Raw genomic sequence first — 23,359 nt, forward strand, 5'->3', positions numbered from 1 at the left:
TACCCCCATCTCACAGGGGAGGCAACTGAGGTCGAAAGAGGCTAAGTCACATCTTAAGGTCCTCCAGTAAGTGGCAGACCAAAGCCTCCAAGACTTTCCAGCTCCAAAATTCAAGGTCTCAGGGCCCTTTTCTTTAGGAATAAGAGCACCCAGAACGGTGGGAATGGCAGCAGACAGCACCTTGGACAGCATCCACCACGTAGTTGATGCTTACTAAGTAGGTGCTCAATAATTGTAATGGTCCTCCCAGGCTAATCATTCACTATATTAAGACCAGGGACATGTCCCCAGACCTAGTCCTTTGTCTAGGTCTGGTTTGATAAGTGCTGGTGATCAACCAACTCTGACTCATCTTATGAGGGGGCATGTCTGATCCTAGGTTATCTGATCAAGCCTAAGAAATGACAACACAGCGAGTGTAGTAACTTTAGGATAACCGTTGCCAGTTTGCTAATTAGCACTTGCCATTAAATGAATTTGAAAACTAAAAGTAAAAGAATTTATATGGAAAGGCCAGGAAAAGAAAACTTGAATAGTCAAAATAAATTGTGGATAAAGAAAAAAGTTGTAGGATTCACAGCACTCAATTTTAAGAATTACTGTAAAGCTACTGTAATGAAGATAATCTATAGTATTGGCAGATGGAGAGACACATAGATTCATGGATCATAGGAGTCCAGAAATGCAGTCATACAAATATGTCCAGTGGATTTTTGACAAAAGTGCAAAAGCAGTTCAATGGGGGAATAAAGTCCATTCAACAAATGATGTGGGAGAATGGACACACATATGCCAAAAAAAATTAACCTCTAATAATTGTAATGCTCCTCTTCCCTTGCCCAGACCTTCCTTCATATGTCGGGGGGTGGGGGGACAGGGAGGGTGGATGTTGCCCTGGAGGATGACTATGGAGAGATAAAATATAGAACACAAAAATCATCTACTAGCCCCCAAGAGCCAGGTTTATGGACAAGCGCATCTCAGGTACCTAGGTCCCAGCCTCTAGACCAATCTCTTTCCTGCAAGGTAACATGGAGAAGGGCGAGTGCTGTTTACTGCCTCTCCCTCTCTCTTGTGGAAAGGTGTGCTGAGAACTGGGATCTCTGAACCCATGAGTAACTAGGACCCAAGGTGGTCCTGGTTGACTGCAAGCTCCCTGACTCAGATTCCCCTCTTATAACTTCTCAGTTTTCTGGCTCAGATCAAGTGCAGATTCACTTCTGTTTTACTCACTACACACCAGGTGCTCAAGAATCTTGCAGTGTAAGAAGCAAATTCCTTATTCTCCTGTCTGTTAAAATCAAGGTTGCTGTGTCCACCCAGCTGAGGGCTACCGCATCATGCCAGCTTCCTTAGGGTCACCTATGATGAAAAAAGTAAACAACCCACGCAGGGTGGGACTCTCTTAAAGTCACTGAATGGTCCGTGGAGTGAAACCTACCAGTAAGCTTTGCCTGAGCATCTACAGAGTGCAAAGTCTCCTCTGACCCCTCACTCCTCCAGGGACAGTAACAAATGCATTCTTGTTGTGCAGGTCAATATTTTACAGACCTCATTTCATTTAAGATCATCTACAATCATATATGACAAGCATCATCATCCCCCATTTTATAAATGAGGAAACTAAGTCTCAGAGAGGTTAGGTAGTTTGCCCAAGGCCATTCAGCTTAAAAGTGGAAAAGGGGGGATGTACTCTCTGACAGCTTGATCTGGTTCTCCAGAGGCCCACCCCACAATGCTCTTAGTCTGGCAGATTCACCCAGAGTTCAGTAGCCCCAAATCCTTGCCCAGTGGCCTGCTGGTTCTGTGAAGGAAGATCTCCTTTCAAGAGTGGACTTCCTGCGAATCCTTGGACCCAGTCATAACAGAAGGAAAATCTTTGGATTTCTAAAGTATCAAAGTTAGTGATCAGCAGTCTTCACCACCCAAAGCAAATGTTGGAAGACAATGGTTAAAGCCAAAGTGCACCAAGAGTCAAAGAGTAACGATCTTGCCAGCGTCTGCCACTCCTCGTGAGGCACAGAGCCAGGCTGGGCTTAGTGCTTCTTTCTCCCTTACCCACTTCTTCCTGGCTCTCAGAACAGACCAGGGACAATGGGTCTCCCAGAAGAGATCCCTCCTCCCCTTAAGACCTTTGAGGCAACACCCTCCCCAGTTAAGGGTCCCTGTAGATCAGGGCCCCAGAAAATCCTGGCATTGATGGAATGGGGTGCGTCTTGGCAAGGGGACCTGCGCGTTTAACACAATGACCTGATTGTGTGGCTTGTTCCAACTCAGCAGCACTCTGGTCACATGTCCTCTGGGCATCAGGTGCTGTGACCTTTGCCCAGAGATTTGGAGCCCTTGGTGGCAGGGCTGAATGCCAAAGAGGAGGAGGCTGATCTAGCTGTCTCCCACTGCCCTTGGGGTCTGGGGGAGGCTGCTCCCTCTACACCTCTCATTGACCCTGACCAGGGCCTGAGCCCGACTTCCACCCGGATTGTACTCAGAGCATCCTCAGCTGCCTGTAACAAAAAAGCAGCAGGCAGGCGGCATTCCCAGGTAAAAAGTTAAGGGCTACTGAGTTTCTGCTTCTACCGCCAGCTGCCAAGAACCAATGGGGGGCACACATGGCTGAGACTTTGGCCCAGTGTTTGTCTTGTTAGCTGCTGTGTGTCCAGCGCCCAGCACCACTTGGTCACAATAAAGTCATTGTGTTATCCTTGCTGCTGCCATTCATTCCACCGAACACGCACGCAAGCACCAATGTTTACTGAGCCCCTCCTATGTACCAGGCACTATAACAGGCATGGGGGAACAAAAGTGGTGAGCACTCATGCCACTTATCTGTTACAGGGGGCGGGGGAGGGAGAGACCAGGTGACAAACAAATAAATAAGTGATAAATATAGTATGTCAGTGGTGGAGAGAAATAAAGCAGAGGAACAGGGATAAAGAGTCAGGGAGAGGGTTGCAATAAGGGGAACTGGAGAGGGATTCACTGAGAAGGTGATTTGGGCCGAGACTTGGAGGTGAGGGACAAGCATCAGGCTAATGGGATGGGAGCAAGCCTGGCATATGTGAGGAAGGCCAAGAGGCCAGTGTGGCTGGAACGGAATAAAAGAGGGAGCGAGGAGAGGAGATGTATGAGGGAAGTGACAGGTGACATGCCCTGAGGGAGGAGGACTTGGGAGGCCACTGTCAGAGCTTTGTCATTTTCTCTGAGTGAGAGACCCACTGAATGTGCCTTGGAACATATTAGAAATCATGCCAGCATAGATAGAGATAGGAATAGAGAGAGATAGAGATGGAGATAGAGATAGAGATAGAGATAGAGACAGAGGTACATAGTATAATTATATATAGTGACATATTATACATATATTTGATGTATATTATATGTAGCATTACACGTTATTATATAGTAGATACACATAGCAATAGTAATACATGTATGTACTGACAAATGTATTAAACGAAATCATGGGTATGACAGCATTTGTTCACCATAAAGAGAGATATCAGGCTATAGTATTATTACAACTTAAGAGTTTTCAAGGTGCTTTCACACACAGTGGCTCCCAAGAACCAACCCAATGAGATTAAACAAGAAGCTATCCTTAAGCACTTTGTATTGAAAACGAGAAAACTTGGGTTTAGAGATAGTGTGTAGAGTGGTTTTTGCTCGAGGAATCACTCTAGGAAATACTCCTCTATGTTATTACTTGGGAGCCAGTACATGTGCCAGCTCCCACATTCTCCTTCTTTATGAAGATGGGGACACCAAGGTCCAAGAAGCTGAGTGACGTCCCCAAGGTCTGTAACTCAGTCCCAAGCCTGGGACCCTAACTTCCTGTCAGCCAATTCTCTTTTTTCACTGCCCTGTGTAGAAGCAAACACCCTTTGCACACCTTTTCACCCCCTCCTTCCCGTTCAGCATTTGTCTGTTGTTCAGCCCCAAGGGTGTTATTGGTGTCAAGGTTGGGGCAGGGTTTGAAATCCAAAACCTCGGGCAACTTGAGGCACATGCCTCCTCCCTATCCCATCAGCTGGTCTATGACAGTCTGGGTCCTGGACCAAGATCTCTATCCTCTCTTGTCGGATCTGTCATCAGACAGAAACTTCCCCTTGGCCATTGAGGTTTTGAGGTGAGAAGAACCAGATTGACCTGCAGTGGCTACAATTTGGGGGAGACCCAAGGTCTGAGCCCTCCAGGGGATATAGGAAGATAGGACAGGACTATCACTTACATTCAATCTGGTCTTCACGGGGCTGCAGCCTGTCACCACCAGAACAAGGATGAAATCAAGAGTCAACAGCCAAGTAGGGCAATATTTCCACTACCCCATCCCCAACATTGCTTCTCTCCAGCCCCACTGCTTCTGTCACCACCCAGCGAACCATGGTCACACAGCCTCTTCCAGCCTGTCACGTGGCTTCCTCCAACCCATTGTCCACATTGCAGCAAGGAAGAACTTTCTAAAACATAAAGTCTAGGGGCACCTGGGTGGCTCAGTCAGTTAAGCATCTGACTTCTGCCCAGGTCATGATCTCATGGTTCGTGAGTTTGAGCCCCACGCCAGGCTCCGTGCTGACAGTGCAGACACTGCTTAGGATTCTGTCTCTCCCCCTCTCTCTGCCCCTCTCCTGCTCTCTCTCTCAGAATAAATAAACTTTAGGGGCGCCTGGGTGGCGCAGTCGGTTAAGCGTCCGACTTCGGCCAGGTCACGATCTCGCGGTCCGTGAGTTTGAGCCCCGCGTCGGGCTCTGGGCTGATGGCTCGGAGCCTGGAGCCTGTTTCTGATTCTGTGTCTCCCTCTCTCTCTGCCCCTCCCCCGTTCGTGCTCTGTCTCTCTCTGTCCCAAAAATAAATAAACGTTGGAAAAATAAATAAATAAATAAATAAACTTTAAACTTTAAATATAATAATAATAATAATAAAACATAAGTCTGGCCGTTCCTTTTCCCCTGCTAAAATCCTTTCAGACATTTGCTTTGCATTTAGAATAAAGTCTAATTCCATTAACAAGTCTATAAGGACATTAGTGATCTAACCCTGTACCCTGTCCCAGTCCCATCTTTCAGCCCTTCCATACCTGCATACACACACACACACACACACACACACACACACACTATAATTGTACTTGATTTCTCACTACAGTGAGAAATGTCCCTAAATGTGCCTGGTGCCTCCTGGCCTCTGGACCTTCTTCACATGAACTTTTTTTTGGCCTATACCAGAATATTTGATCTTCACTTTCTCCCATTCCTCTGTTTGCCTGGCTGGTTGCATTTCTTTCTTCCAATATCTGCTTAGAGGTCCCTTCTGAATAGCTAAGACTCTGTGAGGTGCCCTGCTCCATGCTCCCCACACCTCCCCTGTCCACTCCTGCTCTGTCATGGCACGTAGCACACCTCCCTGCGAGAACCTGCCTATTTATTCCACGAGGATGTGATTCTTGTTTTGCACAGTTTCCACTGTGTTCCCAGGTCCTAGCAGGGTGCCCAGGACTTGGTAGATGCTCAATAAATATCTTTGCAACTAAATTCATGGAAAGAGAGGGAAGGAAAGAGAGAGGGAAGGAAGGAGAAAGGCTCTCCTGGTGAGGTAACCCTGGTGTTATATTCATCACCATAATTGCTTCAAGTTCATTATCCTTCACATTTCTCCATTTCTTAACAGTTTACAAACCACTTTCACAGCACCCTATTGATAGGATGTGAATATATATGCTCTTTTTTTTTTTTTTTTTACTAAGCATGACAGACCTGAGAATCAGAGTGAGTGAGTGGCTTTTCCAAGCTCACATAGCTCAGAGTAGGGCTGTGTCACAGACCCAGGTCTCTCTGATTCTGAGCTCACAACTCCTGAGGCTCTGGAATGGAGACACTGGGTCTCAAGCATGAGGGGCCAGCTGTCTCTTGAATTCTGAAGGAGGGAACGTAACACAGTCACCCAGTTTGATCTATGGAAGTCGCCTTGGGATCCCAGGGGGCTGGGGTGCACCCTCTTTCCATTCCCCGATTAGTTGTGAGCAGTCGGGAATGTTCTCAGGATGAAGAGCATCCCCCAGTCACGACACCCACCCTGACTTCTGTACACCTTGGTCACTGTCTAGAGGATGACAATGACCCTGGATTAGGAAACCTCACAGGTACTTCACTTCTTCCTCTGCCCAACCTGCTTACCTTCAATCTTTAAAGGCATATTCAAGAGTAATGAAAAAAGAAGCCAGACTAGACTACTGGACAGCCAATGAATCCCGCCTATTTTAAAGGAGCCCCACAATTCCGTTTCTCATTTTCCGTCTCACCAGGAAAATATTCACACATGTGCACAAAGAGTTCATTGCAGAACATTTTAATGAGAAAAAAAGTGAGAGAGAAAAATACATGGAAAGGGGGAGACTTATATGCATTATATATGCATATATTATATATGCCTTATATCCACATTTTGGACTGTGATTGAGAAGTTCAAAAGAACAAGGCAGAGCTATGTCCTAAGATGTAAAGATGTTCAAGACATTGCTAAGCAAAAAAAAAAAAAAAAAAAAAAAAAAAAAAGCAACTTGCCCAGTGAGATTTACATCCAGTATGCTACTATGTATGCTGAAACACACACTCCTAAAACAAAGGTCAGACTTTCTACAGGCCACAAACATAGGTAGGACAAACATCAAATAGATAACGCGGTTACCTCAGGCTAAAGGCTGGAGGAAGGGAGACATTTATCATGACTGTTTGAATTATTTATGATATGTTATGCGTATAATCTATAAATAAATAAACAAACAAACAAACAAAACATCCATGTTCCATCCTCTTTCTCCCCAGCCCCCTCACTCCATTACTACCTTCAGAACCTCCAGAGTCTGCCGGCGTTGAGTATGGAGACAGTGACATTCCCCAAGGTCTACGAATCGTGGTCTCTACCTTCTTTACCGTGGCTAGTTTTACTGTCAGTCACTCATACTTACTGAGCACCCGTTGTGTTCCAAGCACTTCGTCTGACTTAATCACCACAATATAATAAAAGAGAAGTACCCTTAGTCGTCTCACTTCTCAGACTCAGAAACCGCAGCTCAGAGAAATGTGATCGGGCAATTGGGAGAAAGTCACACAGCCAGTGCAAGAATGTGCCAGGATCCCGGCTTTGGCTGCCGGACAGCCAGCTCTGTGGTCCTGACTCTTACCTACACTGTCCCTGCATCGTGGAGGGCAGTGTCATGGTGCAAGCGGGAAAAAGATCCTTCCTCGGGGCTCCGGGCTCTCTCTCCTCTGCAGTGAGCACAGCATACTCTATGAGGTTCAGAGGAGAAGAGCTTAGGACGAGCAAAAGGAAAATGCTACCTTAGATGACGCGCCTAAAAATGAGGGGAAACAATTTAAACAAAGCTTACCAAAGTGTATAGGTTTAAGGTCTGAGGATCTAACGTAAAACACCGTGACTGTCATGATTAACACTTGCTGAGAAAACACATTGTGAACATTTGCTAGGAAAACGTTCTCACCAAAGAGAGAGAGAGAGAGAGAGAGAGCTGTGAGGTGATGGATGTGTTCATTAACTAGATAGTGGGGATCCTTTCACGATGTATACAGATATTCACCATGATGTACACCTGAAATATCTTACAATTCAATTTGTGAGTTATATCTCAATAAAGCTGAAGACAAAAGAAAAAGAAAAATGTATCTGACTCACTCATTCTTGCCACAAATGAGTTCTGTGCCTGGGCTTTGCCAAGTGCATGGGAATTTCGCGACGGCGAGGTGGAATGCACTGTGACCCCAACCTTTGCCTTGTTTTTTATTCTTTCCTTTACCTGGCCTCTTGGAGGGCCGAGGAAGCCTCGGTCTCATTACTAAGGGTCAAGCTTCTTCCCAGTCGGCCGCGGGTGGCCCCTGAAACTGACAAACGAGACTCATTTTCTAGTTTGTCTTCTAATTTGTTCCCCTGGGGCTCCCTGGCCCTCCGTGCCCTGGAAACACCTCATGGGGCAGTGGAGAGAATGCGGGCTCAGGTCTTAGATGAGCCTCGGTTCGGATCCTGGCTCTACTGCTCGGCAGTGAGGTGACCCAGAGCAACCTCTATGTCCCAGTTGCCTCAAAACTTGGCTTCACTGGGTGTGTGTAAGGTACTCAACAGTCCCTAGTATTTAATAATACTTAGTAAATAATAGCTGTTATCGGAAAGAAATGCCATGCTTAGCATTCCCTCAAGGAGATGCTGTGTCCACCCTCACGTGGGGGCCATAGAACAGCCAGGGTGGACATATTGCTGGGGCACTGAGGCACAGATACAAAAATCGGGCTCCAAAGTGGTAAACCCTCAAGGCTGCTCCTCCAAATGCAGGGAAGGCAGGGGCTCTCCAGAAGAATGCAAGAGGTCCTGAGTTTGGAGGAGGCCCAAAGTCTGGCAAAGTGTCCAGGATCACTCTGCTCAGCATGCGGGAAGCCTTCCGGGAGCGAGGCAGTAGTGAAGGGTAGAGGCAAAAGACAGATTAGATCTCCTGAATCCTCTCTATCCCTCAACCTCTCCCCCAACCCTGCTCCCCAACCACCAGGGTCTCCTGGTCCTTTCATCAGGGCTCCGGGCACTGCTGAGGGGTAGGGGAGGCCATGCTCTGTTCTGTGGTTTGTGTGAACCACAGGAACCTCTGGCATTCCAAGGCCACAGAGAACAAAGCCAGCCTGGAGTCTGATGAAGAGCCCTGAGCCTGGGTTTTTTCCTTGGTGCCTCCCCAAAAACAGCTGTCAGGAAGACAGACCACTCCAGGGCCCTGGCATAGGCCTGAGAAGATTCTTGTGCCCTGACGCTTGCTGTTCTGGGCTGGACCAGGGGCCTAGCCAAGAGGAGGGCATTCCTGCTGAGTGAGCAGCTCTCCTCTCCTGGGACAGGAAAGTTTTCTGGCCATGAGGGTCTGACCTCACTCTGGCCACTCCTTGGGTTCCAGAACCTTCCTTCCTGACTGGTGGGTGAATAGGCACTCGGGAGAGGGAGCCACTAGGATGGGGTAAGCAGAATTTCCAACACTGAAGGCAGAGCCTGGATCACAGTGCTTATTCGGTCATCGAGTCAGCCACCTACCAGCCGGGTAAACTTGGACATGCTACCTACCTTCTCAGGGGCTCAGTTTTCTCATCTGCAAAATGGGTTGCCAAAGGGCCTGGTTTATTATTTGTAACTTTTTTTTTTTTTTCAACGTTTATTTATTTTTGGGACAGAGAGAGACAGAGCATGAACGGGGGAGGGGCAGAGAGAGAGGGAGACACAGAATCAGAAACAGGCTCCAGGCTCTGAGCCATCAGCCCAGAGCCTGACGCGGGGCTCGAACTCACAGACCGTGAGATCGTGACCTGGCTGAAGTCGGACGCTTAACCGACTGTGCCACCCAGGCGCCCCTATTTGTAACTTTTAAAAAGCTCTTAAAACTAGAAAAAAGTTGGGGCGCCTGGGTGGCGCAGTCGGTTAAGCGTCCGACTTCAGCCAGGTCACGATCTCGCGGTCCGTGAGTTCAAGCCCCGTGTAGGGCTCTGGGCCTTTGGCTCAGAGCCTGGAGCCTGTTTCCGATTCTGTGTCTCCCTCTCTCTCTGCCCCTCCCCCGTTCATGCTCTGTCTCTCTCTGTCCCAAAAATAAACGTTGAAAAAAAAAATTAAAATTAAAAAATTAAAAAAAAAAAACTAGAAAAAAGTTGACAGCTGGTATCCCCGCCGTCTATTGTTCCCATCTTCTCCTGTCACCCTCCTCTCTGCTTCCCCAACGAGGCTCTTTCCTACTCAGGTGGCTTACAGATACCCCAGACACAGCCCCCGAAGGGCTGCAGGGTAGGCAAAGAGCTTGAGAGATGCGTGCCCAGGATGCATCTCCAGCCCAAAACAAACTGGACAAATGCCACTGGTGGCTTTTTCCAAACTGCCTTCCACAAGCGGGGCCTTTCCTTTCACCTGCCAGGACCTGTATTTCTATTTCTGTGTTTGGAAAGCTTGAGGGGGAGGGGTGGCACACGGGCTAATTAATGATTGATTCTCTGGCTGGGCAACGAGGAGGCCTCCGGGCAGGCTGTCAGCCATTTCCTGAAGTATGGGGACGGGGTAGAAATCCCAGGTGGCTGCGGCTCCACTGGGCAAGTCTGTGAGGGGAGAGGGTGGGGCAAAGGTGGCAGGTGCCCTTAAGACTTCTGCCCTCTGTGAAATGGTGAAGTTAGCAAGGCTGGGAGCTCTGCCCTGACACCCCTATGCCCAGCTCCCCTCAGAGACACCCTCCCTCGTCCCCTCCTCCCCCTTCTCCCCTTCTTCCTTCCCCCTCCCCCCTTCCACAGCCCACCCTGCACCCCCAGTGCAGGCTCACTGACCCTTTCCTCCCCCTCTCACCTGCCCATCACCCAGTGGTTCACATGGCTGCTTGATAAACTCCCCAGTACTTTGGGGAGGGGATTAAAGGGACTGACTTCTACAGCAATGTTTTAGAGAAGTTTTCATTCTACCCTTGGAAGTATTGCCCAGCCTTTGTGGCCGAATAATAATTAACTTTTGTACAGAGCTGTAACTTGCAAAGGGTTTCCACATTCATAATTCTGTTCATCCTCGCAACAAATCTGGCAGGCGGGTCTTAACCTCCTCACTCCCCACCTGCACATCCTATGGAAGGAGCAAGTGAGGCTCAGAGAAAAGAAACGGTCCTATTTCACACAGCCAGGGCTAAACTGCTTACCTTCTAACTCTTAGCACAGAGCTGCTGTTTTCTTCCCAAAGAACGAACTTTCATCCCCGGGATTGTTTCCCTTGTAGGGAAAGGGGGTGTGACAGGTAAGCACTCAGGGTTTGGGGGACGAGGGTTTCCTTCAAGGCTGGCCTCTGGGTGGTCTGCACAGAGAAACTTCTGAGATTGCATGTCAAAGTGGGACAGGGGGAGGAGAGAGGGAGGTTCTCTCCCTTTCCTAGGATTAAGAGGTAAGGCCCATGGCCCATGCTGGAGTTCAAGGGGCCAAGAAGGTGATAGGATGCCACCTGTGCGATTAAACAGCCACACCAGTAGTCAGTGCAAACTGTGAGCTGCTTATGAAAACCCTAAACCACCCTTCTTCCCAATTCTGTCAGCTATAATGGCCAACTCATCCTGGTTTGCTTAGGGCAGTTTGGTTTTAGTACCAGAAATCCCACATCTAGGGAATATCCTCAGTTTCATCCCTGGCAAACCCTACCACCAGCTCTGCCAATGTCAGCTGAATCCTGGAAAGAAAGGCCATCTTTGGAAGGCTCCGCAGATCAACTTAGAATATTTTAAAAATCACAGAATACTCCTTGGAGTTAGGCAGCTATACCTGGTATGGATATTAAACTCTTTGAACGTTAAACCTGAAAGAACATTCATTCCCACAAAGAAACACTCAGATCTATGGCCAGATCTGTCCAATGTTTAAAGGCAAGCCAGAGCTATTCTTTCGATCTTCATGTTGGTAGTTAATTACATTTTCTTGGAAAAACACTGAGTTAAAAAAAAATTGTAACTGGGTTTGAATCACAGGTTGCCAGTTGATAATCTCAGCATGAAAACCTAATGGGTATCAAATCTAAGAGAAGCTGGAGAAGAAAGTGTTGGTTTTAAAAAGGGTGCACTAGTGTCTGACTCTTGATGTCAGCTCAGGTCATGATCACATGGTTCGTTAGTTCGTGCCCCACATCAGGCTCCATACTGACAGCGTGGAGCCTGCTTGGGGTCTTCTCTCTTCCGCTCTCTCTGCCCTTCTCCCGTGCATGCACTCTTTCTCTCTTTCAAAATAAACAAATAAACAAACAAACAAACTCGAGGCAGATATACTTTTAAAAAAATTAAAAGTGGGGGACACCTGGGTGGCTCAGTCAGTTAAGCATCCAACTTTGGCTCAGAACATGATCTCACGGCTCATGCATTTGAGCCCCTCATCAGGCTTTGTGCTGACAGCACGGAGCCTGGAGCCTGCTTCTGTGTCTTCCTCTCTGCCTGCCCCTCCCCTGCTCGTGCTCTGTCTCACTCTCTCTCAAAAACAAATAAACATTGGAAAAAAAATGTTTTTAATAAAAAGCGTGTTCTAGGGGTACCTGGTGGCTCAGACTCTTGATTTCAGTTCAGGTCATGATCTCATGGTTTGTGGGGTCGAGCCCTGCTTCAGGCTCTGCATGGACATCAGGGAGCCTGCTTGGGATTCTCTCTCTCTCCCTCTCTCTCTGCCCCTCCCCTGCTCATGCTCTCTCTCTCTCTCTCTCAAGATAAATAAATAAACTTAAAAAAAAATAATAAAAAGTGTGTTCTAAATGTACCATTGATCTGAGTCTCTCGGTCATGATGCTAAATTTTTTTTTTGAAATGTCAAGTCACATCAGAGGAAGGCTTAAGTTTTTATGCATAACTAAAATCATGGATATGGATTTTAAAAATACATATTTTAACTTAAATAGACATAATATAATTAATATATCTTAATCTATCCAACTTAAATATTGAAATATATATCTATTTCAACCTCTTCATTTTGCAGAGGAGGAGACTGCCGTCAAAGAGATTGAATTGGGGTGCTGATTAATAACCATTTTCTTGACCTCGGTGGTAGGGAAATTCGAAAGTAGTAAGGAACCCGGAACTGATTTATGACTAATTAAAAATTTTTTTTCAACGTTTTTTATTTATTTTTGGGACAGAGAGAGACAGAGCATGAACAGGGGAGGGGCAGAGAGAGAGGGAGACACAGAATCGGAAACAGGCTCCAGGCTCCGGGCCATCAGCCCAGAGCCCGACACGGGGCTCGAACTCACGGACCGCGAGATCGTGACCTGGCTGAAGTCGGATGCTTAACCGACTGCGCCACCCAGGCGCCCCGATTTCTGACTAATTAGATAGCACCATGACGCCTGTGTTTATCTCTTCAGCAGGGCTCACTGCATTCTTATAGCTTGCTGGATCTAGAACTTCTCTGCTGAGTCTCCTCCTGGCCATCTGGTCACCTACAGTCTGGGAAGCACGCTCTCCAGGCATGTGAATGGCTTTTTTGCACCTTTAGTTGTCATATTTAAATGAATTTTTTAAATGAGCTCACAAAGGAGACAGGAATGTCTTGATAAGTTGCTGTTTTTGTCCTTTGAGAGCCTTTGCCAAAAAAAGTGGGCGGCAGGGGGGAGGGAGGATTTGTTTTGCCCACCAGGAGCAAAGCACTGGCAAGAATGGATGAAGGAGTTTCCCTGATCAGTACCTATCAGCCCCTTGGCTTGGGAAGACCTTCTGAGGTCTGTGGAACTTTTTTAGGTTCACCCGGAGCACTTCCCTTGGTGGGAAGAAGCTTGAGCAGACAGTCTCTGCCTTTGCCTCTGCTGCCCTGCCCCACAGCTCCCTACAGAAGCAGGGCGGGCACTAGAGTAGCCCACTGGCCCACAGTGTCATCAGTGGGACCCGTGCTGAGTTCCACGTCCATCCCAACACCCTTCCTTGGTCTTTTCTCTCCAGGGGATCTGACCAGAGAAGCGCTGCATCTGGACATTTGGAAACCACGGAGCAATTTTAAATAACAATTTTGGAGAAAGCTTGAAGACAATAAAGCACCTGTTGTTTTTGTTTACAGCTTGACTTACAGATGTGGAGGATTCATTTAGGGACATGCGTGTTCTTCCTCTTTTCACAAAATGATTAAATTCTACTAAATCGAGCAAGTCTGGGTGGGAGGAGGAAGCGGATTAACATGAAAGATTTTTTTTTTCATTAACAAAAATCATGTGGTTTTTTACACACAGGCACACATACACTTGTGCGTGCACACACACACGTCTCCGTGAATAACTCCCTTCCTCTGCCCCTTCCTTCCTCTCTCACTCTGGCATCTCTGCCTCTGTGTCCCAGAGCAGTCCCTCCAGGCCAGGGAGTTGTGCTCCTGAGTCTGGCCATCTGGTCTGAAACTGGGGAGCATCCAGGCCCTGCCCTCCCAGCCTACAGATGTGCCAAGACATTTGTCTGCCCACACAATCTTCCCTGGACCCAGCCTCTTGGACAGAAAAGAAAATCTGTGAAGAAAGAGAGGGCCGCTCATTCCCCCCCCAAAACATCCCTTCCTATCCACACCCAGGCCCCCAACTCCCAAGGCTACTGATCCCCACAGACAAGGCCAGAGGTCAGCTCAGTCCTGTCCCTTTCTGACACCCATGTTGAAGTGAGACCTAGACCCTCACTGCCCACCCTCTGAACTCTTCTACCAAATTCAAACTCCTCAAGGAGCAAGAAGGAAGGCTGGCTGGTGGCTATGTGTGTTTGGCAGGAGGGGAATCCCTGTTGAATAGGCTATGGGACCATTTTCATTAGCCTCATAATGTGAGGGTGTGGTTCCCGGCTGGGTGATATGGAGGGAATGGGTTCAGGGGCTCTTCAGGGAAGGAGTCCACACCAGTGGTGACAAGGTGGGACCCTCATATCTCCAGCCCTATTTGCAGGCTTCTACCTTAAGAAACAGGCTTAAAAACAACAGTTCCCCATCTACGAAAGAAAAGGCTGCTTCCCTAGAGCGGAGCAGGGGTGAGAGGAAGGTTGCAGGGGATCACAGAGAAACTGTTTCTCCCACTCTGACGGTCAGTGACCCCAGGAGGACCCAGAGCTCCTCATCGTCAGGCTCTGAGGCCTCCATGTCCCCACTCCTCTAATATTTCCAGGCCCGCTGAGTTCGGGCTCAGCTGCCTCCCTCTCCCCTCTCCGCTGGAAACAGAAGCTCCGGCGAATGTTTCTAACTCCTGAGTCCACTCAGCCATGTCCCCCTTGCAAAATCCTCCCCTTCCCGCACCCCCCTGCACCCAGCCAGCCAATCCGAGGCCTGCGAGCCTCTCCAGACCCATCTCTCAGGGCCCTGGCGGGATAAAACCGGGCGGCGATGCCGGGTGGATGGGAACAAACTTCAGAAGGAGGAGAGACGCAGGGCCCAGGGCACCCTCGCGAGCGGACCCAGGCGTTGAGGGCCTGCGGCCGGCTGGCCAGGTATGCTGTCCAGGGGTTGGCTGAAAGCTGACGGGGAGAGCGGTGAGAAGGGAGAGGGTCCCAGGAAGGCTGGCAGCCTTTCCTCTCCTAAGTTAAACTGGATAAGGCCGAGGCCACAGAGGAGGAGGGCACCCAGGCTGGAGTTTGGGGCTTCCCCAGCGGACACCTAATCCCTGATCCTCCGGGCAAACGTGTGTTAGGTAGCCGGGCTGAGGTGGGCCACCCTTCGCCTAAAAATCCTCCGACTCCTGCCACATGATGAGAGCCTAAGGGACAGGGCCTGGGGAGGAGGCATAAGCAGGGCACAGCGAATCTTACGCCCCTTCCCCTGGGTCTGTACAGGGCAGCTGCGTGGCGGCGGGCGCGGCGGGGACCGGCGTGAGGAAGCCCTGAGCCCTCGGCGGGCTGCGAGCGACTCCCCGGCGATGCCTCACAACTCCATCAGATCCGGTAAGGACGCGGCGTTGCCGGGACCCCGGAGCCCCCGCGTCGCCGTGCGTCCGTGCGTGCGCTCGGGTCGGTGGGGCTGGGGAGCTTACGCTCCGGGCTCGTGGGACCCACCTGCGTGGGGACGCAGCTGGGGGCGCCGCCGGCCTAGCTCTCCGCTGCGGCCATCGCGCCGTTCTCAGGCCCCGAGGTCCCCCTCGGCCCGGCGAGCCGCCCTCCCCAGGCCTTGGTTTCTGCGGACCACACGGAGCGGTGAGGAGCTCTCCGTGCGGGTCAGAGGGGTGTCTGTCCCTCGCGCCCCACCCCCGTCTTGCACGGCCCATTAGAATGGACACCCTGTGCGCTCTCAGGCCCCGCGCCGCCCCCGACCTCTAAGCCCTTGTTCCGGGTGTGCGCAGCTCTTGCCGGTGGCTGCCCCGGCGGGACCGTGAGCCCCGCGCACCCCTCAAGCCAGCGGGAAAGGAGCCCGCGGTCAGGGGCCTGGGGGCCTCTGAGTGCCCTCGGCTGCTCTCGGACTCCTCCTGGCCGACCCTGGGGCAGGCGGGGAGCCGCGCGCGGGGCGTCCGGCCTGCGAGCACTGGGCTGCCCGCGGGGCCGAACCCCCTCCCCGGCGGCGTCCCGGCCCAGGGCCTTCCAAAGCGCTCGGGGTCCTCGGCCGTGGCGCCTGCTCTCCCCTGCCTCCTGACCCAGGCCCCGGGTTGGAGGGTGCGGGGGAGGGGGGGAGGTGTGTACGGAGACGGAGGCCCGGGGTCGGGGCGGGCGGGCGGACGCGGTGGGCACCGCCGCCCCGGCGCGCAGCAAGTGTGGACGGCGGGCAGAGGCGCGGCCCGGCCCGCGGTGATGGATGGAGCCGGGCCGGCCGCGGGGAAGGCGATTTATGGGGCCAGGGCGCAGCGCTATCGATTTGGGCCGGCGAAGTGAGAGGAAATCAATATTTCAGATGAATTCTCGGCGAATATGAAGTCCCGCTCGGCAAACGGGACATTTGTTATAATAAGCAGGGTCGGATCGGGCGCGGCGCGCGGCTGAGATCTCTATTTAGCCGAGAGCGCGAGCTTCGCCGCGCAGCCTCGGGTCCCGGGGCCGAGGCTGCACGACACGGGGTGCGGGGAACCCCGCAGGGCGCCGGAAGGTTGCTCGTCCTGGTTTGCTCCGGGTTGGGAGACGGAGTCGGCGGTACCCTGCCTCCCCACCCTGGTCCCCCTGGGAGAGCGGGGCCACAGCCATCCCGGCCGCCCTCTGCGAGCGCGGGGCCGCTTTCGGGGCACCGAGCCGAGACCTCGCGGCCCTTTCCGGGAGCGGCGGGGTCAGCAAGCCAGGGAACCGAGCGGAGATGCCTGGCACCCCTTGCCCAGCCGCGCCCGGGCGCCGCGCGCTTCTTGACCACTTTCTGAAGCTGGAACCAGGCTTTAGCCCCTCAGTCATTAACCAAACCGGGGTACAATACCGGACGTCGCCCCTGCCTCGGGATCAGGACAGTCTCCGAGGCCGAGCGCTCAGCGCCTAGTGCCCCAACCTGTACCAGCCTGGTCCCGGCCCCTTCCGCTCGGTTCCCGATTCCATCTCCCCCCGCCCGCAGCCCGACCTTCCCCTGACCTTTCAGGCTCCGGTAGGAGTGGGTGCTCTTGGACCTCGAATTTACCTTGCTGCGCCAGACCCCTTTCCCTCTGTCGCTGCTAGAAATAAGACGATGTCACGGTCCCTTATGTTGGCTTGATTTTGTTCTCGCTACTTATTTTCATTCTAGAAGCACTCATTAGAATAAATGGGGCTAAAAGAAGGAAAGAAATAAAAGGACACCATTTATTTTTACTTTGTTTTTAATCAGCAACAGGCCCAGAAGATGAGAGAGGCCCCTTCTCCACTAGCTCAGATGCAAATTGTCCTTGGGTTTGGGGAGAGAGCCATCCACTCCCTGGCAGGGCCAGGGCAGAGGTATTTTTCCGTTTGAGGAAGGCAGAGGCACTTCTTCTAAACCTTCCCCCAAACAAATAAAGAGGTAAAGCTGCAAGCAAGGAAAATGAGCCTTTCTCCTTTAGTTTAATTTAATGCTAATTGAACAGAAGAAAACTGCCTAAAACATAGCTCAAACGTTTCGAGGCTATCCCATTTCTTTTCTAAATCCTCTCTGGAAAACCTGAGCCAGAGACCTGCGTCTCTCTAATCAGTTCACTTAACACTGTTGCTTATATTTAAAGATAAATTCATAAGCTGACGCCTCCTGTTTTTATAAGCCCATTTCTCTCAGGCTTTAGCAGCTTCCCTCTTTGCCCGGGACACTTCCTTTCTGAGTTCGGCTTTGCCTGGAAAGCTTCCATTTAAGTTTTTCCGTAGAACAGAATCCCGTGGTGCAGGCGGCCACGGGGCTTTTCGCGGGAGCGAGGCCCAGCGCACCGTTTCCAAAAACCGGAGACGCCCCAGGAAAGTTTTCTGCGCGGCCTCTGCCCACCTGGCCGCTGCAGCTCACCCTCGGCTCGCTCTCCTCACTCTTGGCCGATCTTGCTGTGGAGAGAGGTCTTAATTTTTTTTCTACAGCTTTATTCTGAAAGGATGTGGAGAGCGCATAGGGAGTTATTCTGATGCGCGCTGGACAGCAATGGGCTGAACGTTTTGTAAAATCGACTGGGAATTTTGTCGCATCAGGGAACAAAGATCCTGTAAAGCAAAACCGTTTTTTAAAACTGTTTTAAGATAAGGGCCACATAAATATTAAAATGAAAATAATACTATATCGGCGAGGAAAAGAGTTCAGTAAAAGCAAGCAAGTTTGATTAAAAGTTATGTGCAATTAATTTGCAGCAACCCTCTACCCCAGCTGCTGAAAATAGGTTATTCAAGTGGTAAAATGAGACTTAAGATCCAGGAGGAACGTGCCTCTGACTTCCTAGATCTGAGATGCAAAGCCCTGTTCCTCTAGGTTTTCGAAAGGAGGAAAGGGGACCAAATGCATTTGGGAAGGATCTGTTTTCTTCCCAGGTTTCTTGCCTGGGTTGAAAACAAGGTCTCCGGATGGAAAACAGTCTCTAGGAACATAAAGAGGTATTGGGGTTCCTCAATTCATCTTTGTTTCGAGATGTTCCATCCTCCCGCCCTCCTCAATGCAAGTTAATTAGGAGATAATTTAGCTACCTTGTGAATTAGTTTTAAGATAAGTATCTTTTCAAGCTTTTGTCACTTTAATTGCTCCGCTGATTGATAAGAAGTAATTATTTCTAATTGACATTTTTTGATGTCTATTGGAAGCATTTATTTGGGACCTTTTTGGGGTGGAAGAAAAGTTAATTAATTTTATCAGTCGATACCCGAAAGACTGTGCCTAATTTTGCTGAAGAGGACAAAGGAAGTGAAAGAAACCACAACAAAAAAGTCAGTCTCACGAAATATTAATGATTGCACAATTTTTATTCCAAGGAGAGCATCTCCCAATATAATAATATGTCAAAACTTTCTATTTATGGCTTCCAGCCTTGGATTTTAACAGGGCACATGTTTAATGGGTATATATTTTCCCATGGGTATCCTCACAATCCTTGTATATGCTGACTTCATTTTGGAGGTTACTGTGCTTTGTAATTAATTTTTGTGAACGGGAAAATCAGTAGAACTCAGTATGCTCAGATTACACGGCATCGTTTTCGTAAGAGATAATTGTAAGAAAGATTTACTAATCGTCATCCCTGTTTTGTAATTATTGATAGAGTTGGGTATGAAGGTGAAACTTTGCTTTGGTGACCTGCCTTTTCATACTTGAACCTCGGAGTAAACAGTTTAATCATTCACATCATCCAGAATACTTACTCTGAAAGAGAAAGAAGGGAAAGAAAGGAAAGAATCAAGAGAAAAAGGCACTGGAAGGAGGCAAGGGGGGAGGGGGAGGAGAGAGAGAGGGAGAAGGTAGCTGGGGAGAATAAACATGAAAGAAGTTATTTCAGGAGTGAAGATAGCTAGGTGCACAGGACCTTGGTCATTCAATATAAGAAAATGGAAATTCTACTTCAAAACACATCCTTTTGAACAGGGATCTCTACCATATTCCCTAAGTTACCCCTAAACACCACTGGAAGCTCCCCACTTGTCTATGCATAAAACGAAGCAGGATTTTCAGGAGCCAGCTGGTCTGGCTCTTGGGTGTCTAGATACAAAAGTCTTGATGTGATGTCCATAAAAAGGAAGCCAGAAAATACGCACTGTGCTAGGGAACGGTGGAGGGGGGGTGGTGCTTATAAAGAGATTTGAGTGTTGTTTATTTTTATTATTAAAGCCCCTGTGATCTTCACTCCTAGCTGTATACCCATAAGCTCTCCATAGATAGACTTGTGACTCACTGACATAGGAAAACGTTTCCACACAAACCCAAACTGGAGACACACACTTGCCCACACTCACGCACAGCTGAAATGAAAGAAACTCAATCAGACAAGATGCGCTCCTGTCAGGTTAATTTCAGCCAGTGCCTTTTTCAATCATTTATGTATAAAATCTTGTCTGCTTTTAACGATGTTTCTCCCAGATTACGTGGAGCTGCAAGAATGAGGAAACATTTTAAATGAAAAAAGAAATTTAAGACGTACAAACATTAGATAATATCACATACCAATCTCACTATTAGTGAAACTGAAAAAATATATAAATAATGCAGAAAAAAAATCAGCAAGGGAGAGTTTAGTAATGGAAAATTCCCCTGCAATTAAATGAAACAGTAATTTAGTAGAGATATGCCTGAATGAATTAGCATTTATTAATTGGTTCTCATAAAAACAATTTGTGTGCGTGTTTCGGGGGGGGGGGTAGATATTTAAAGTATTTCTTTTTCATAGGAAAAGTTCCTCAACTATTCCTATCAAATTATGTAGTGATCACATTCCCTTTTGTGAAAAATCCCAATTCTATCACTGGTGAATTTCACCTGCACACAAAGAGTGTGGGGTGAGGGAGATGAGCCCCTTTAAATCAAAAGAATGAAGCCGGTCCCCTCTTCTCTTGGGACATTTCCAAGTGTGAAACCAATGGGAAAACACATTGGCAGGGGCTGTTATGCTTAGACACATCCAAACCTGGTCCTGAGCAGACTCCCAGGTGACCCATCTCCCCTGGGGCAGGACTAACCCAGGCAGGCAGAGGAGGCTGCTTTGTGGCTGTGCCCCCCACCCTCCCCAGCCTGCTCCAGCATCCTCGCCAGCTCAGGCAGGAACTGCAGTTTGTAATCTCAGCGAGGAGCTTGCTAGGGTTGACTGGTGCACGGATGTGTTTACTTTCTCTCGCCACAGTTGGTCTGTCTTCAGTTCTAAGCATTTTAAAGCTGCTCTGTTTATCAGTCCAAGAGGTGCCGAGTTCTCAGTTGCGCTGAGAAAGCTTTGAGCTCTGTGGTTCTGAGTACACAAGGAGCCAAAAGATAAAAGAAACGATTTCATTTAAGAAAAAAAAAAAGATGATTGTAAAAGGAGAGGGCAAGAGAATGCACCCCTATTCAAGACCGCAGCTTGCTTTTGTTTTAGTTGAAACTCGGGGAACAGCTGAGTCACTGGCCCCCACCAGCCCCCACTCCCTTCAGAGATAGAACCTGGGGATGTAAAACACCCTGTAAAAGCGGGGAGAATGCACCGCCATACTCAGAGTTCTTTGAGGGAGTGATTCTTTCTGGGTTCAGATGAGAATACTTCAGCCTGGGGTTCTTTTGAGAAGGGGCTAGAAGATATTCTGCCTAGGAAATCTGTGTGGTGACTGCTTTCTGCAGGGGTGCTAGATATTTCTCCTTGGGGGAAGAAATAGAGAGCAACAATCCAGGGGTCTCCTGGTTCCCCAAAGCTTCACTATCCCAGGCCAATCCCAGTTCTTTCAGTCCATCTCAGTGATTCAGATGGAATCTCTGGGTCAGGGTTGGGTAGGCAAAGGCATCCACTCTTCCTTATTTATCTGTGGTCATGGCGCTCTCTTAAGTGGATCTTTGAGGGTCTTAACTATTTCCTCAAGTCCAGAGTTAGGGCTGACAAGCCTCTTTCGGTTTTTTGAAAGCCCTTCTCGATCTCACCCTTGGCCAGGTGGGGACACGATGAGCAAATGTCTCTTACATGGGCCACAGGCCAGAAAAATCTTCACAGGAATCTTTCTATTAAACCCACAATTCATGTCACTGAGTCTGGGCTTTACCTTGACCGGGGCTCCTTCCCCAGGAATGGGCCTGGGCAGAAATCAGCATCTCCTTACTGAGGCATATCCAAGATCAAGGGGCCAGAAGCTCAGCAGAGTTGCCCCCAGTTGCATGTGGGTCCTGTTTCTGTGTTCATTCCCAGGATCCACCCCTAGTCCTGAATGCCGCAGAAGATGCCCTGTCTTGCTAAGCCTCAGCACAGCCAGCCAGCCCATAGCTGCTTCAGCTCTGCAAGTGCCACTCTCATATTCAAAGAAAGAGAAGTAATACGCAAAGAGCTCAGCACACCCTGGCACTTAGTGAGCCCTCAGTAAATGAGAGCTGTGTTAGTATCTTAGAAGGCTGTCATTGGTATGGTGTTCCACTGGAGAGGGCATTCATCCTCCAGTTTAATTCCCAGGACTCTGCCAGGTAGTTATTGTTATTGACATTTTTCAGAAGAGAAGGGACCTGAGAGAGGCTGATCTGACTCCATGTCCCCCTTTTCCCCCGCACCCCTTTCCCAAAGTCCAGCTCATCCAAACTCCCTGTGGCATTGGATGGTTCGTGCCCGCAGCTCCGCCTGGATCTTCGGCCAGGTCCCCTGGTGAGAAAATACAGGGCCTATGCAATAGCAACGGTGATGGTGACAGGCAGGGCCTTCAGTCTACCAGCTTGTTCTCCTCATCAGAGTCCCTAATTCTCCAGCTCAGTTAGGATAGATCCTTTTTCAGTGCAGTTCTCGATCTTCCCATCTGCACAATGGGAGAAGTGGCGTCGAACTGGATGTCCCTCCTGGAGGTCGCTGTGAGGAGGAAGGAAATGATCAGCCACTAGGAAAGGCAGAAAGAGGGGGCTTTCTTTTAACGCATGCCCCCAAGGCTCCCACATTTCCACCTGCACCAAAAAAAGGGACAGCTATACTCCGGCATCTCAATAAATCGTAGGCCAACAAGGAACTTAGTCCCTTGGCATCCCAAACCACACTTGGCCTCCCGACGTGGGTCCACTGTAGAGACTAATGAGTTAGTGGGTGTGATGGGAGTTTTAGAGTCAGGGGATACCGCTGGTGCCCCATCCACAGGCAGCCAGTGCTGAGCACTTGAGGTGCCCCGTCTCATTTTTCCCAAGTTTAGGTTCATTCCCTCTTCTGGGTCCCTCTCACTCAGGGGTTCAAAACCATATCGTCTGCTCCTTCAGAGCCACCTCCGTGGTTCAACTTGTAACATTAGCCGGTACCGGGTTTAATTTTAACGTTTTCACTCTTCGCTGTGAGAACAGCTGCCCAGCCCCTGAGCTGGTTGCCTTTCTCGGATAAAAACCGATCTGTAGTTTAAGCAGAGAGATTGAGAAAGAAAAAAAAGCATTGTTTTCTCTCCTTTCTTTTAACTCTTTTCTTTCTCCTCCCGTCTTCAGCCACGATGCCCATCAGTTTTTCTCTTGCACTTGTTCTCCTAAGTGGCCTTCGAGTGACCTGAGTAGTTAGTGCTAATTAGTCCACTGGGACATATTGTCGCTGTCAGACCAGCACAGCGGAGAGGTCGGGAGCTGGTTGGGTGACACATCTAAGAAATAGCTTAATCTGCTGTCATCATGTGAACTGCATGTTTGCACACCCAGGGCCCTCTGTGTGTGTTGCTTTTTTGATCCCTCAGCTGCCCCAGGAGGACAGCAGAACTATTATTCTTAGAATAAACTCCAGGGCCAGGAGGTGTCAAGAGGGCGAGGGAGTTTGAAATCACTGTGAAGCCAGGGCCCTGTGGCAGCCTCCCCGTCTCTACAGGCAGCAGAAGGGGCTATGCCTTGGAGGCTTTGCC

General features: G+C 49.4%; 1 protein-coding gene and 1 pseudogene across 4 annotated transcripts in view; both read left to right on the forward strand.

The window, feature by feature from the left end:
• Positions 1-232: 232 nt before the first annotated feature.
• Positions 233-338, forward strand: LOC122467408 (annotated as a pseudogene).
• A 14,533-nt stretch (positions 339-14,871) lies between these two features.
• The window catches only part of PAX8 (paired box 8), a 58,926-nt gene continuing 50,438 nt past the window's right edge, over positions 14,872-23,359 (forward strand). For 3 of the 4 annotated variants that reach the window (XM_043603950.1, XM_043603951.1, XM_043603954.1), the window contains exons 1-2: positions 14,873-14,968; positions 15,311-15,418. In XM_043603950.1, the coding sequence (XP_043459885.1) occupies positions 15,394-15,418 (25 nt within the window). In that variant the 5' untranslated portion in view covers positions 14,873-14,968; positions 15,311-15,393. Of the gene's footprint in view, positions 14,969-15,310; positions 15,419-23,359 lie in introns of all 4 variants that reach the window. The other variant, XM_043603952.1, reaches the window with a different exon arrangement.

Source organism: Prionailurus bengalensis, chromosome A3, assembly GCF_016509475.1.
Source record: "Prionailurus bengalensis isolate Pbe53 chromosome A3, Fcat_Pben_1.1_paternal_pri, whole genome shotgun sequence".
NCBI lineage: Eukaryota > Metazoa > Chordata > Mammalia > Carnivora > Felidae > Prionailurus > Prionailurus bengalensis.